At 43.3% G+C, this 16,543-nt stretch overlaps 1 protein-coding gene across 21 annotated transcripts in view; it reads right to left on the bottom strand.

Moving 5' to 3' along the window:
- The window catches only part of kcnma1a (potassium large conductance calcium-activated channel, subfamily M, alpha member 1a), a 263,693-nt gene that overhangs the window by 190,922 nt on the left and 56,228 nt on the right, over positions 1 to 16,543 (bottom strand). For all 21 annotated transcript variants that reach the window (XM_055170797.2, XM_055170791.2, XM_055170796.2 and 18 more), the window contains exon 2: positions 2,188 to 2,352. In XM_055170797.2, the coding sequence (XP_055026772.1) occupies positions 2,188 to 2,352 (165 nt within the window). The remainder of the gene's footprint in view (positions 1 to 2,187; positions 2,353 to 16,543) is intronic.

Genomic DNA, 16,543 nt, shown 5'->3' with positions numbered 1-16,543 from the left:
TAACTTACTACTTTACTGTATACGTGACATTATTACTACGCTCACTTTTCTATGCTTTTCCTACATGTATTAATGTAAAGCTGTTTTGAAACAATTAACAATTGTGAAAAGCGCTATATAAATAAAATTGAATTGAATTGAATAGTTTGATTTATAGACGGTTTCAGCAGTAACAACAGAAATAAACGTCTTTCGTGGAACAAACATAACTTCCGATAAACTTATGCAAAGAATCAATAACAATAAAGTCCTTTAGAGTAGTTTATTTCTGATAACAAGCAAAATAAACAAGTAGATTACCTTAGTTCAAATCATAATTAAAGCATATCAAAAACTACACTTAGGGTGCGTTCACACGACAAAATTTCGGGAGTGACAACCGTATTTACTTACAGGTGTGAGTCTGGAAGTGTCCTGTTCACACAGCAAATTAAAGACACAAAAAGAACACTGCTTGTATGAACGAGCAACCGACCTCAAACCCGTATGCTAGTTACACGCGGCGCCTGTAACCATAGTGATGGACGTAAATATAAAAAAAGTATTATTTATGCAATGGGGAAAACTTTATTTATGTAATTAACAAAAACAGCTGGCTGGTGTAACGCTTACCATTGTGCAGAGAAAAATAAACAGGGGTGGTTCCTTATTAAAGTTTTAATTTCCAAAATGAATGAACATAAAATCAGTTTCAGCAACTGCACGTTTTACCAAAGCAGATATATACAATATAAAAGTAATCATAACGACTTATGAAGCAAATCGATCCGTTTTTGCAAGAAATCAAACTTTATTTAAACCATTAACGCAGCCAAATAGGAAGTGCGCTTACGCTCCCGCTCTGTAGGTGGCGCAGAGAGTATGGTTTACCAACCGCAGGCAAAACCAGCCTCTTAGCGCCACCTAAAGAGCGGGAGTGTAAAAAGCGCACTTTATATGTTGCCACAGTTCTTTATGGATGCTAATAATGTTGTAAACAACGTCCAATATCCTGCAAAAACCGACCGATTTGCTTCACAAGCAGCAAAAAATGTCACCAGGAGTCATGGAGATTACTTTTGTATTGGATATATCTGCTTTTTGACCTCTCAAAGTGACGCATCTTTTGCCTTGCATTATATGAATCACAGATGGGTTTTTTTGCAAAATATCTTCTTTATTGCTCTACTGAAGATAAAAGGTGAGTAAATAAACAGCTAATTTTTATATCCCTTTTATTATACAGTTAACATTATATTAATCGTCCACTTTTAAAGTTTAAACTTTATATATACCCTACCCTAACATATTTACTCACTTACTTGGCTGCACGCAATTTTATGCGTAATGTAATATGTTCTGTGGCGTCTATGAAGGTAATATAATATCACATTAACCTTATGGAACAATTTTGGTGCGTAGTTTGCAGTCATTTTCATGCACTGTAACGTTATCTTAACACAAAGAGCAACGAATGACGTGACAGACAACTGGTTGTCCAGTGCGATTCCGTTCACACGGCACAGTTTCTCTGTAAATACGGTTGTGAAACCCAAAAAGTTACGGGTGTGAAGTCGGTTATAGAATGCGGTTGTCAAACCCGTAAATAACCGAACTGCGTGTGAACGGAACCGTCTTAAGGACTCAAATACGGTTTTGACAACCGTATTATGGTACCGTATGAACGCAGCCTTAGCTAACTTTACTGTGTAAAATTAATGTATTACAGATCGCATGCCAAACCTCTAATCTAAAATCGCAGAAGTAAACCGCTATGATGCGTGCGGGTGTGTTTATGCTCATTAACATTGATGACAAGCACTTGCGGACATCTGGGCATGAGAGTGACGCGCTATAAACATGATTTCTTTTGGACAATTTAAGTACCTTTGCAGTGGGTTTCTGTATTTATTATTTGATAACGAAACCAAAGGTTCAAATAAAGAACAATGAGGATACAAACTTCTCTGTCTATTTTAGCGCTTTCTCTTTCATAGCCGCTGCCTAGTAACATCAGTAAACGGCTGCAGCTTGATGAGGCAAATGTACCACGGTTCAGAACAAAATATTATAGTGTAAACAGAGGCCAGCGAGGGAAGAGGGATGGGGAAGCAATCGAACTCTGGTTCGGACCAGGCAATCGAACCTAATATGAAACCACCCTTAGTATGCAGCTGGTAAAGTTTGCAGTATGTGTGGTGGTCTTACCAGAACTCGGCCGGTAAGGGTCTGTGCTGAGATCATGACCCCTGCCCAGTCTTTCACTGAGGTCATCCAGCCCACCTCAGTGACTGGGACTTCATCTTTCTCATTCAATCTCTTCGGTGGTCCGTCAGCCTGACTGTTTATCGGGTTATTCACCTTCTGTGCCTCCTGTAAAAAACACACATAAAACGCAAAGTAAGTATAGGGAACAGAGAATGTGGTAAGTAATTTAAAAATTATACAGTACTGTGCAAAAGTCTTAGGCCACTACCAGCAGCTTTGTTGTTTTAGCAAAGTTTTAATGTCCATCCATATTTATTTTTCACTCTTTTTATTAAGATACAAACAGAAAATACAGGAAATATGTACACAAAATGAAAAACAAAACAATTTTAGGACTAAACGTCTTCTTTAGGCATCAGTCAGTATTTAATGTGACCTCTCTTGGTACTAAACACATCTTGAACTTTTTGGGAAAACTAAAGTCCTGAAGTCATCCGATTAGGATTACAAATTAGGATTTAATTTCATTTAGGTCCATGAGGTCCTAATAATAATAATAATAATAATAGATTCAATTTAATTATTAATAATTATTAATACTTTATGTGTATAATTATGTCCTGCAGTTACCCGCTATTGCTCATGTGGAAGGCGAGTTTACCCTAATTACTTGACACTTTTTTATTCTATTTTATACCGTTTTTAATACTACATACAACTTTCTATATTTTCTAGTTGCATCCTAATAAAGACACTGAGAAATTATTATATATTATCACTATACAATTGCAAAAACAACAAATGTAATGGTGGCATGGTGGACTAAGACTTTTGCACAATACTGTATAAATTTGATCTAATATTCATTATGGTTTGACAACGTCACTTACAGTAAATGTGTTATTTGTTATGATTGTACATTTACTTCAGACAAAATCTGCACACTATTTTACATTTTAAGCACAAACAGAAAATCTGCATCATTTTAGATATGTGACCTAGTGTGTGAAAACACAGCTAAAGTAGTTTATTTGTGATACACCCAACAGAATGTAATGTAAAGAATTACTTTTATATCTTTCATACTGACAAAAGCCATGTTTAAAATCAATAAAATCAACTTCTTACTTTGCTCCTAATCTCATAATGAGATTATGACACTTTTGCCTGAATTTCACAAAGTAAAATGTGTTCACCAAAGCATATAATTCTAGACATTTATTGTCTACTAAAAGCACCAATTAGCCAAAAGATTTAAACCACAGAAATATTTTGTGGGCATAGATTCATTGTGGAGTAAGGTTTTGGTAAATGTACACCTTAGAAAAGGTAAAGCAGAAATGAATTTACTGTGAATTCAAGAGCTCCAAGTCGGAGTCTGCATCATAACATGTTATGTTTGCCTGTATCTCTGACAATAATTTGACAGTCTAAAGCTGCATCACGTTATGCATCAAACACGCTGTCATAAATCTGACATCTGTTAGAGACCCACGAGGAAGCATCGAATTTGAGTCTGGGTAAAAAGAGCATCTCCCAGACTGCCTGATGAACACAGCGTGGCTGGCGGCGTGTAGGCCGAGGCAGGGACAGCTATGATTCACAAGCTCAAGGGAGTCGCTGTGGGATTCTGGGGTTACATCCGCAGGTCTAGGCAGCACTTCACACTCCGGTGGGTGGATGAAAATACAGCCATTATGCGCTCAGCGATTCAGCCTGATTCTTTAGAAACAACACTGGAGGATCATTCCCATTCGATCGTGGGATTGGCAGGGAACTAATGCACTTGTGCGACGATGCATAACTAACAGCAGGTTATCTTCTAATTTCTGCAAGAGCACAACAATCTCGCTGCTCGTAAAACCTGTCACATATGACTTGAAGCACAATATTTGGGCAGCCTCGATAAGATATAACTTTTGTTGTATGGAAAAGCAACCCAAAAATAACAAAATAAAGCTAGTCCTTTTACATACCACAGAAACAGGGTGACTAAATTGTGACAATTTGGGAGTGAACTACATATTAAAAGGAATAGTTTAAGCGAAATTGAAATGTAAACAAGCAGCTTTAATGGATAACTTCAAATCTCATTGGTACAAGTATCGTTACTAGTTGTCACACTAGTTGTCAATATTTCTGTGCTGATACCAATATTGAATTTCTTGGAATCACATCTACCAATACAGATAAGTAGGGATGCATAACGATTAATCGCAATTAATCTACAGCAGAATAAAAGTTTTTATTTATATCATATATATATGTGTGTGTGTGTGTGTGTGTGTGTGTGTGTGTGTGTGTGAACTGTGAGTAATAATTATGTATATATAAATATGCAAACGTGCATGTATCATTTTAAGAAAAAAAATATATTTATATATTAAAGGTGCGGTGTGTAATTTTTAGAAGGATCGCTTGACAGAAATGCAAAATAATATACACAACTATATTATCAGGGTGTATAAAGACCTTTCATAATGAACCGTTATGTTTTTATTACCTTAGAATGAGACGTTTTTATCTACATCTACATACACAGAGGGTCCCCATACATGGAAGTCGCCATTTTGTGATTTTACAGAAGACCTTAACGGACAAACTTTTTACTAAGTTGTCTCCGGCGATGACATGTTTTTCCGGTGGCGGCTAACGTAGCTTCTCTATGTGTTTCAAAAGCAAGAGGTAAGCAGTGGACTGAGCCTTTGGTTGCAATTCGCAACCTCACCACTAGATGCCGCTAAAATTTTTACACTGCTCCTTTAAGTATTTATATTTATATATAAAATAAATGATACATAAATATACAAATGTATATACACACGTAAACATTTCTTAAATATATACATGCATGTGTGTGTATTTATCTATACAAAGTTATTATACACAGTTCACACACATGTAGGATGTAAACAAAAACTTTTATTCTGCTATAAATTAATCGCAATTAATCGTTATGCATCCCTAACCAATAGTTTTGCTTTTTAGTCTTGTTTCAAAGTACTATGTCGTGAAATCCTAGAAGTGCAAACTGCAATTCTGCTGTCATTGTTACCCAATTCAAAATAATCCCACAATGGGAAATGTTTTTGTTTTTTTTGCCCCGTTTGATTGTCAGAATATAATCTGCCTTGATCATCGTCTGTTTATAAACAACTAGCCAATGTTAGTTAGTAAAAAATGCTTTTATACTGCGTTAAATGCTGATACTGATTATAGGCCGATATATTGTCACCCCTATTAAGAATAAAGCACAATTTATGGTCCCGCAAAGGATCAAGGGCTGTGATTGGTCCGCTATAAGCTCTCCTGTCAGGTCAAACAAATCTGCATCACACTTCCTTATACCCATTTCCGCTTGAGATGATAAAAACAAAGTTTTTTTTTCATTTCTTTTGAAGATGCTGAGACTTTTTATTTGTTCATTTTCTGTTATAATATGTTTGGTTACTAATGATCATGTTCTGAAGAAGAAAAAAGAAAATAATAAAATTCATTCATTCATTCATTCAAGACTATTAATTTAAGGTTTCATTTTTCAAGCAAGCTGTTGATGTCTTAGTTAACAGTAGAGAGATAATTATCGCACATCAATTATATTTGCTTTAAGTCAGTACTAATGCAGTCAAATCATCAGCTCAATATTTCAGTCTGGGTCTGGTGAAGTTTGCAACAATCAATTTGCAAAGGCCGTGTCTGGGGCGTCTGGGGTCAAAGATGTAAGACAAAGATGCAAGCACCTCTCTAGAGGACGTGCAGTACCCTAGCAGTGCCACAGAGGCTGCTAGGTTGTGATGGAAAGATGCATACTTCAGGAGAACAAAAGTAATAAGGGTCTCAAGAGGAGACTCTTCTGTCAACAAGAGGGAACAGGAAAGCACAAATGCATCAGTGAGTGCATTTAAGTGCACAAAATGAATAGATATTCATCAAAAATCTGTTTATTATAGAAACCTGTTCTTATTTGTTTACGTGCAAATCAATAAACCTGCTATGCAGAAAACTGTATTTACATGGGATTTTGGCATGTCAGGTGTCTCGCAGGCAGTGAAATACCAACTAGTCATTCAGAACGCTAGCAGAAAATCTGTCAAAAGATTTAGGCTGTTTTCCAGGTTCATATTCTGGTTTGTATACCGTTTACAATAAAAATCAGGCTTTTATGCATTCGTTTACTTTAACTTTCTTGCAAATTTGCTATAAGCCATTCATAATATTTTCCTGATTAAAGCAAACTGTTTTAGATGTTTATATGACTTTACACATTATCAGCTTATTAATCATAATCAGAGTAAAACTGTGAATGTAAACACACTTATTGATATAAAATCAAACTCCAAGACAGATCAGAAAATCAGAGAGCAATAAATGAATTACCTGCTCACTTTAGTCCTTGTTAGCTTGTGTCACGTGCTATTAGCTGATTATCACAGCATTTAATTGATGGATTGAAACCAAAAGCAGAAAAACTACCTAATAAAATACAAATATGAGCATTAACCAAGAGAATTTTAAGGTGTGCACTCTGTACACTTTTAGGGTGAAACATTAAGCGAGGCACTGTGTAGACCATATATCAGAGAGGAATGTACTGTGAGTTTTTAAAGAGGCTAGCACCACAGGAGATCCAGACACCACCATCTGGCTTCAGGCAGCTTTAGAAAATGACCACCGGCCCGGGCATAGTGAGCAAAGGTTACTCATCAAAGAGAAAACTGACAGTGTAGTAACAAGATATGACATTACGTGACTCAGTCTGTGAAGAATATTTTTTGTGACTACTGTTTTCTACATAAAACACACTTACATAATGTAAAGATCATTGTGTGAAAAAAAGGGAAAATTCTTGGCTGAAGCGGAAACCACATAATGAAACTGTACATGTTTACCCCCATTTATTTTGCCAATATTATTACGATAGCATAAGGAATTTTTTTAGAATGTGCTTTTTACTATATTTATTAGTTCATTTTTTTACAATGAACTCTTATTATAGGTTCATTTTACAACTGGTCACTTCATGTCATGTTCCATCTACATTCAGCTACATAAACGTACCTTGGCTAAACATATATTAATCCGATCTTCTATTCCTGCACAAAATGCAAACACACTATTCATTACCAGTGATGGGAGTAACGCGTTACAAAGTAACTGTAACTCCACTACTTTTAGCAGTAACGAGCATGTAACGAAGTATTTTTTTAAATCAAGTAACGCAATTACAATTATTGAAATTTAAATGAGTTCGTTACTCGCGTTACTCTATTTTGTAAAAAATAGACAAGACATATCTGACGTCGCAGGACCGTAGTTGGTGGCACAATGATTCATTACACTTCATCATAGCTGACAGTGCATATAGAAGGAACATGAAAAATCTAAACGGGACAACATACCTTTGTTTAAAAATTGTGCGCAAGTCATAATCCATCCGGTCTCATGTTTGTAAATTATCTTCACCAAGCAATCGCAGTATGACATCAACTTGCATTTGTAGTCCAAAAAGGTAATAAATCTAAGAAATGTTCATATATTCTTAGATGTTTACATCGGCTTCATGGAAGAGAACGATCCGCGATTGTTGTTTCCACTAAAATATTCACACTGCGCTGTACACCCGTGTTAAAACTCCATAGTATGTGTGAGCTCGCTTTTAGTTTTAGTTTCAGTCTCTCCGTATCCGAACAAACAATCAACTCGCTCTGTTTCCGTCCGACAAAACAATCTACGTAGCCTACTCCGTTTTCTGATTAAATATCTTCCTTTAATCCTGTGTATCATTTAAATCCAACAGAAAACAAACAATTTATGACCAAAGAGCGCAGTCCCTGCGGCAAGCTTCACAAGCTGTGTTCCAATTCAAGGGCTGCACCCTACTAAGCATGCGATAAAAGGTGAGCACTCAGAAGTTCGCGAAGAGAACTGAAATGAGACGGTCTAACCTTCTGAGGACCCATAATTTGCCTCATCTGCTGCACGCGCATCGCGCCTGTCAGCAGGACACAGCGGAGACGTTTCTAACTTATAAATATGATATCAGAAAAATGATAATTTATTTTAGAAAATATGACATGTTGACACAATTGTCTCAAAATTTTTAAAGAGACACTACACAATTTTAACACATTATATATTTTTGTAAACATGCAGAATATTTGTCTAAAAGTCTAAATGATATACATAAATAAACTAAGTTGACATATTAAGATAATTTCTAACAAAAATATTTAAAGGTTGAATCTAAAGCAAAATAGGCTCCTACAATATGTGATATATTAGAGTCTTACGTGTAAAATAGCCCATCCATATCATTTTACTGTTTGACTACTGTTCAGTACTGTTCATATTTACATTTAAAAAGCAGAAAAGTTAAAAGATACTTTTCTAAGTAACTAATTACTTTTGATATACAGTAACTGGTAGAGTAATTCAGTTACTTTTAAAAGAATAAATAGTAACTGTAACTAATTACTAATTTTCAGTAACTTGCCCAACACTGTTCATTACTCTGCCTTAAGAAACTTGCAACAACGCTTATTAGGGATGCTCCGATCAGGATTTTTGCAGCCGATACCAAGTACCAATTTCTTGTCGTCATGATCGGCCAAAACCAATGCCTGATACCAAAACTTGCCCATTGGCCTACTAATCATCCCTCATACTAATTGGCTATATCACTCTGTCTCCTCTCCACTAATAAGCTGGTGTGTGTGGTGGGCGTTCTGGCGCAATATGGCTGCGTCGCATCATCCAGGTGGATGCTGCACATTGGTGGTGGTTGAGGAGATTCCTCCATTCATATGTAAAGCACTTTGAGTACTGAGAAAAGCGCTATATAAATGTAATGAATTATTATTATTATTATTATTATTATTACTGATTGTTCAGGCTAATATGTAAGCTCTTCAATGACTGTAACGTCTCGGTTACGTATGTAACCCTCGTTCCCTGAAGGAAGGGAACGGAGACGTCACGTCGTGACCGACGAATTGGGAACCGCTTCGCGGGTGACCTATCTACTTCGAGAACTATCAAAAACGCCAATGAACTTGGCATGCAGGTATTTGCATAATGCCGGCGCCGCCCCGCCAGGTGCGTATATAAGGCACAGGTGCATAATACCAAATCAGCTATATTATTGCTGAGAAGCCGAGCAACAGTGCCCGGCCTGAACAGCAATGGAACAGCAAACTGTGGCGACGGGACGTGACGTCTCCGTTCCCTTCCTTCAGGGAACGAGGGTTACATACGTAACCGAGACGTTCCCTTTCAGTCGGTCACTACGACGTCACGTCGTGACCGACGAATTGGGAATCCCTACCAAAACGCCACTGCAGCTGAACCCTTCCAGTGCCTGCAAAAGCCCTCCGCCCTCCACATAAGGGGCGGAACCTAAGGCGAAATGCAGAAGGCCGGTCACTACCTGTTCCTTAACCCACGATAGTGAAGCAGCGAACTGGGAGAAGCGTCTAAACTGAGCGGAGCTAGAACACTGCGGAAGCCATCCCCTAAGAAGGTTAAATGGATGACATAAAAATATATGAAACAACCGACAGGTTGCTCAATAAAGTCTCTGAACAATACATGGTATGTTGAGAGATGCAGAGCAGGCTCTGCTAAGGAAAAACGTGGAGGATTAGAACCCCACGGACTATACACACAAATGAACCCCACGTAGGGGACAAATGTGGACGCCTAGCCTACACAGGTTTACAGAGAATACATCAGTGATAGGTTGACAGCGGATGCTCCGCAACACCAGCTATCAGGGCGGTGGAGGAGAGGCAAAAACAGTTTTTTAGACGTTTTTGCCCCGATGGCCTTCCATAATGGTGCAAATGTGCAGCACCAAAATAGAGGCTCCAAGCCGACACACGAGCCGACCCTCGGCATTCTTAACTAGTTAGTAGAAAGAACCCGAGTGGAAACCGGTTCGACACGAACACTATAGAATCTTGTGAACGTATTAGGTGTCGCCCAGCCTGCAGCTCTACAAATATCTGTTAGCGAGGAACCGCGAGCCAGTGCCCAAGATGATGCCACACTGCGTGTAGAGTGGGCACGTAAATTAAATGGACAAGGCACATTCTGCTTTTGATATGCAAGGGCTATAGTATCCACAATCCAATGGGACATCCTCTGCTTGGTGACAGCTTTTCCTTTCTGCTGACCACCGTAACAAACAAAGAGCTGATCTGAGGTCCTAAAACTTTGCGTCCTGTCTATATACACACGTAGTGCACGAACAGGACATAACAAAGCCATGGCTGGTTCTGCCTCCTCCAAAGGCAGTGCTTGGAGATTCACCACTTGATCTCTAAAAGGAGTGGTGGGAACTTTGGGCACAAAGCCGGGCCGGGGTCTCAGTGTTACGCTGGATGCAGCCGGCCCGAACTGAAGGCACGATTCATCGACCGAAAATGCATGAATATCCCCTATCCTCTTAACAGAAGCCAAAGCAAGGAGAGTTAAAGTTTTCATTGTAAGAAACTTAACACTCACACTATGCAGAGGCTCGAATGGGGCTTCCTGGAGTGATTTCAGCACCAAGGACAGGTCCCAAGGAGGAATAGAGGGGGGACGCGAAGGATTCAGTCTTCGAGCGCCTCTGAGAAATCTAATGACTAGGTCGTGCTGACCCACTGTTCTACCGTTTACGGGTGAATGGTGAGCTGATATCGCAGCGATATCGACTTTAATAGTGGATGGTGACAGCCTATTCTCCAAGCGACGCTGGAGATATAAAAGCACAACACTAATCGGGCATTCTCGGGGGTTTTCACTTCGGGAAGAACACCAGTCGACAAACAGGTTCCATTTAAGCGCGTAAGCCTGTCTCGTAGACGGCGCTCGCGCAGCAGCAATAGTGTTAGATACCTCTTGCGGTAAATCACTCATATCCTCCGTGCCCCGTCCAGAGACCACACATGGAGGTTCCACAGGTCGGGGCGCGGGTGCCATAATGTGCCCTCTTGTTGAGAAAGAAGGTCCTTCCTCAGGGGAATCTTCCACGGAGGGGCTGTCGCGAGGAGAGAGAGTTCTGGAAACCAGCTCCTGGTTGTCCAATACGGTGCCACCAACAGCACGCTCTCCTCGTCCTCCCGGATTTTGCATAAGGTTTGCGCAATGAGGTTCACCGGAGGGAACGCGTATTTGTGCATGTTTCGCGGCCAGCTGTGTGCCAATGCATCCACGCCGAGCGAGTCGTCGGCTAGTGAATAGAACAGGCGACAATGGGTCGTCTCTGGGAAGCAAACAGATCTATCTGCGCTTTGCCGAAACGTCTCCAAATTTGCTGAACCGCAATGGGGTGGAGTCGCCATTCGCCGGGACGCGCAGCCCGGGAGAGCGCATCCGCCTCTACATTGAGCGTGCCCGGGATGTAAACGGCACGAAGAGACCTCAAATTCTTCTGACTCCAAGTGAGGAGGTGACGGGCGAGATGCGACAGGTGACGCGAGCGTAAACCGCCTTGACGATTGATGTACGCCACGGTCGCAGTGTTGTCTGTACGAACTAATACATCTTTGCCCCGTAACTCGTTGCTGAAACGGACGAGCGCAAGATATACAGCCCACATTTCCCGGCAGTTTATGTGCCAATGCAGCTGGGGTGTCGTCCAGACCCCCGAAGCCGCAAGCCCATCGTACGTGGCCCCCCACCCTGTGTCTGACGCATCTGTGCATACTATCGCGTGCCTGGAGACCTGTCTCAGAGGCACACCGGCTCGGAGAAACGCACGGTCTGACCACGGAGTGAAAGTGCGACGACACGCAGGTGTAATGATAACACGGTGAATGCCGCGCAACCACGCTCTCCTCGGGACTCGATCGTGAAGCCAACGCTGAAGCGGTCGCATATGAAGCAGTCCGAGCGGAGTTACAGCTGCGGCTGCTGCCATATGCCCCAAAAGCTTCTGAAATTGTTTCAGCGGGACCGCGCTCTTGCTCTTGAATGTATTCAGGCAAGTCAGAATCGACTGTACACGCGCTTCTGTTAGACGAGCTGTCAAATCGATCGAGTCCAGTTCCATACCGAGAAAAGAGATTCTCTGCACGGGGCAAAGCTTGCTCTTTTCCCAGTTGACCCGAAGACCCAAACGAGCGAGGTGTTTTAAAGTTAAATCTCTGTGATCGCACAGCGTCTGACGTGTTTGAGCTATTATTAGCCAATCGTCCAGATACGCGAGAATGCGCACACCTCTCTCTCTCAGGGGTTTTAAAGCCCCCTCCACTACTTTGGTGAATACACGGGGCGACAGAGAGAGCCCGAATGGGAGGACTTTGTACTGGTATGCTCGCCCCTCGAACGCAAAGCGGAGAAACGGCCTGTGTCGGGGGAGAATCGATACGTGAAAGTACGCGTCCTTCAGGTCGATAGATGCGAACCAATCGTTTGGACGAATGCATGGAAATATGCGTTTGGGCGTCAGCATTTTGAACGGCATTCTGTGAAGTGCACGGTTCAGCGAACGCAGGTCCAGGATCGGTCGCAAGCCGCCGCTTTTCTTGGGTACAATAAAGTAAGGGCTGTAAAACCCCGACCTCATCTCGGCTGGAGGGACCGGCTGAATCGCGTCTTCGCCAATAAGACAGCGATCTCCGCACGGAGGACGTGCGCATCGGCAGCTCTCACCGTAGTGAAACGAACGCCGGAGAATTTGGGGGGACGCCGGGCAAATTGGATCGCATAGCCGAGACGAATCGTGCGTAAAAGCCAACGCGACGGGCTGGGAAGCTGTTCCCACGCCCCCAGATACCGTGCGAGAGGGACTAAAGGCACGATCGGTGTACCCGCGGCGGGCGCAACGGAGGTGATCGCCGGTGTGTGCGTAACGGCCGCACCGACAGCAGTGTTGTGTGTGATAACACTCACCTGAGTCCGTTGCTGGGTGGTTGAGTAAGGGAGGCTCTGCTGAAGACACCTCACACCACTCGATGCACCCTCTGGCGAAGGAGGAGGGAGACGATGGGTTATGAGCCCGTAGCTGTCTCCTACCGGCTGAGAGCGCGGTGGGGTTATGAGCCCGTGCGTCGCTCTCGTTCTCCTCTGATGAGTCGGAGAACGAGGGGGGGTTATGAGCCCTCTCGTATCTCCGGAGCTCATCTGAAGACCTAGAGATGGAAGTGGAATTCGCTCTTTTTGTGGATTTGTGGGTGCCGACTGAAAAGTCGGCGGAACAGAAAAATGAAACAAAAGATTCCCCAACCGGCCCTCCTCCGGTGGGGGGAGTGGTGCCTTCACCATCTCCCGAAGAGCGATCCCCTCCATTTCTAGGTCGCCCGTCTCAGGGCCGCTTTGATCTTCTTTTACCACCCTTTGCAGCGGGCTGAGCGGGCGGGGCGGGCTGCTGACGACCGGTTCCTCGCTTCTTAGAAGAGCCCCGGGGAGGAACGGAGGCGGCCGCCGCAGGACGCCCTCGGCGAGGAGCAGGCTGAGGCGCCGACGTGGATGGGGCAGGCGCAGGACGCTTCCGACGTGGCATGATCTGAGCGATGGCCTCAGTCTGCTTCTTGGCCGCGGAGAATTGCTGGGCAAACTCCTCGACCGTCTCGCCGAACAGGCCGGTCTGGGAAACCGGAGCATTCAGGAGCCGGGTTTTATCGGCGTCCTTCATGTCCGCCAGACACAGCCAGAGATGGCGTTCCTGGACTACCAGGGTAGACATCGCACGCCCGACGGCGCGTGCGGTGACCTTGGTCGCACGAAGCGCCAGATCTGTAGCCGCACGTAGTTCAGAGAACTCCGCCGAGTCGTGACCTCCCGCGTGCAGATCCCTCAGAGCCTTAGCCTGATGAACCTGCAGCAATGCCATGGCATGCAGGGCAGAGGCTGCCTCCCCACAAGCCTTGTAAGCAGCACCGGACAGCGCCGAAGACTGCTTCCAGGCCCGTGAGGGGAGAGTAGGCTGGTCCCGCCAGGAGGAAGCGACACCGGCCGGACACAACTGCATCGCGACCGGGCGCTCCACTGACGGGATACCAGTGTACCCCTTGGCATCTCCACCCTCGAGAGAGGTGAGAGGTGAAGGCTGATACGGCCGGTTCCGGGCGGAAAACGGGGTTTTCCACGACCGCGTCAGCTCTTCATGCACCTCGGGGAAGAAAGGCACCGGGGGCGAGGACTGAGAAGCCCTGGCACCCCCGAAGAACCAATCATCGAGGCGGGACGGTTCAGGTGGGGGAGGTTTAGTCCACTCCAAGCCGACCGCCTCCGCCGCCCGAGCGAGCATGGCTGCCATCTCAGGGTCGAACGCAGAAGCCGCAACCTGGCCCGAAGGCGGGAGCGGATCCGGATCGACGTCCGAGGCTGACAACCCCCCCTCCGACGTTACGGTGGAAATCGCGTCAGGTGGAGGCTCGACAGAGCGCGAGGACACCGTAGAACACGGGCCGCTCGTCTCCATCGGGACCTCCGCTGGCAACGGATCAGGGCGCTGGGAGCTACTGGACGAACCAGCAGACCGACCCAGCACCGTTATACGGAGGTCATCCTTCGCCAATCTGGTAGCTGCGCCCTTAGCAGCACCAGACTGGGAAGGCGGGGGCCGTTGCCGGAGGAACGACACCCGTCTCCGCAAATCCGCTATAGTCATGCCCTCGCAGACGGGGCATGAACTATCACGCAACGCTGCCTCAGCGTGCTGGAGCCCCAGACACGAGAGACAACGCTTGTGGCCATCCTGGGGGGCGATAAACACACCGCATCCAGAAACGGAGCACGGACGGAAATCCATCTTTAAAAAGACGACCCCGACCGTGACACGAATGAGTGGCTGTCTTTAAAAAGACACAAAGCTCAATCGTGCTGCTCTTTTAGGGAAATCACTCTTTTGTGCGAGCTGGTGAAACACACAGGGAGAGGCAAACGCACTCACTCGAACTCAAGTCCTAAATTAAAGAGACAGAGAGAGAGAGAGAAAGGGTGGAAAAAACACTGCGAGCCTCCACTGAGGTGTCTTTGCCCAACCAACTTCAGCAAGCTGAGATATCTTTTCCCACACAGCACAGGATCTACGAAGATCAGTAACAGCTTCTCGAGAGCAGATGTCTGCCGGCTTCGAAGCAATAAAGCTGATTTGGTATTATGCACCTGTGCCTTATATACGCACCTGGCGGGGCGGCGCCGGCATTATGCAAATACCTGCATGCCAAGTTCATTGGCGTTTTTGATAGTTCTCGAAGTAGATAGGTCACCCGCGAAGCGGTTCCCAATTCGTCGGTCACGACGTGGCGTCGTAGTGACCGACTGAAAGGGAACTGTTATTATATAATTCTTTTTAAAAAGAATCAAATAAATAAGCACAACAAATATTCGTTCTACAAAAAGCTATTTAACATGCCTATAAAAGGCTTATGGTAATGAAATTGAAAAACTGTACAGTCTTCAGTGTATGAATTAAATATAGATGTATTCTTATAAAGTAAAACCTTTCTTCAGTCATAAGAATGATTTTCTCTTTAATATTATGGACAAATAAATTAGGTTACTGTAGCTTTAAGACGTGAGAGCGTGTCTGTGTGTGCACGCATCAGGTGTGCATGCCGTGGATAAGTGCAGCTGTAAGGTAATATGAAAGTTTTAAACTGTCAAAACTTAAAAACGCATTCAAATAATAAACTTTCGGCATGCAATGTTGATGCAATGTCAGCGATAGATGTATGTTGTATACGCTGTTTGATGGGGATATGAAGACTGCATGACTGGAGTGCTTCCTCATTGAAAATACACATAAGGCAGAGAGAGAAATCCAAATTTGTAGTTTGTGGTGAACTATTCCTTTAAACACACAAAACATATCATTTCCAGCATTGCTAACTTCACACAGAAGAATGTACGTAATCAAAATAAAATACAGTTAAACAAACATCAGCACGACCACCACCTTTATGTCATTTTGGGAACACGACTGAAGTAAAAAGCCTATAATTTACACAATAAAAAAAGAGTATGGCATTCAGAAACATCACAAATATGGAAAAATTATGGAATATTTGGATTTGTCCCGAATAAGAGAGAAAGAGAGTAAGGCTACGTAAACACAAAGCTGAGTAAATGAGTAAATGAGCCTTCAGGTTATATCTTTAAGAGACACGTTTAGAATCCGCACATGCCTACTATCTAGTGGGCTTTATTTTCAAGTGCTTATCAAGGCTTTTGCTGATTTTCCTGTTAAATGGCGGTTATCATATACTCATTGTCGAGTTACTGCGGGATTGGATAATGCCCTTCTGGATTGGGGGTGAACGGCACATATTTGTTATTTAATATCCTTACTTATATATGCAAACACACATATTTAATATTATCCTTTATAGATTATATTTGTGGGGTTGATTGTATAATTGAAGAT

This window comes from Misgurnus anguillicaudatus, chromosome 11 (assembly GCF_027580225.2).
Source record: "Misgurnus anguillicaudatus chromosome 11, ASM2758022v2, whole genome shotgun sequence".
NCBI lineage: Eukaryota > Metazoa > Chordata > Actinopteri > Cypriniformes > Cobitidae > Misgurnus > Misgurnus anguillicaudatus.
This window is presented reverse-complemented; position numbering and strand designations above follow the sequence as displayed.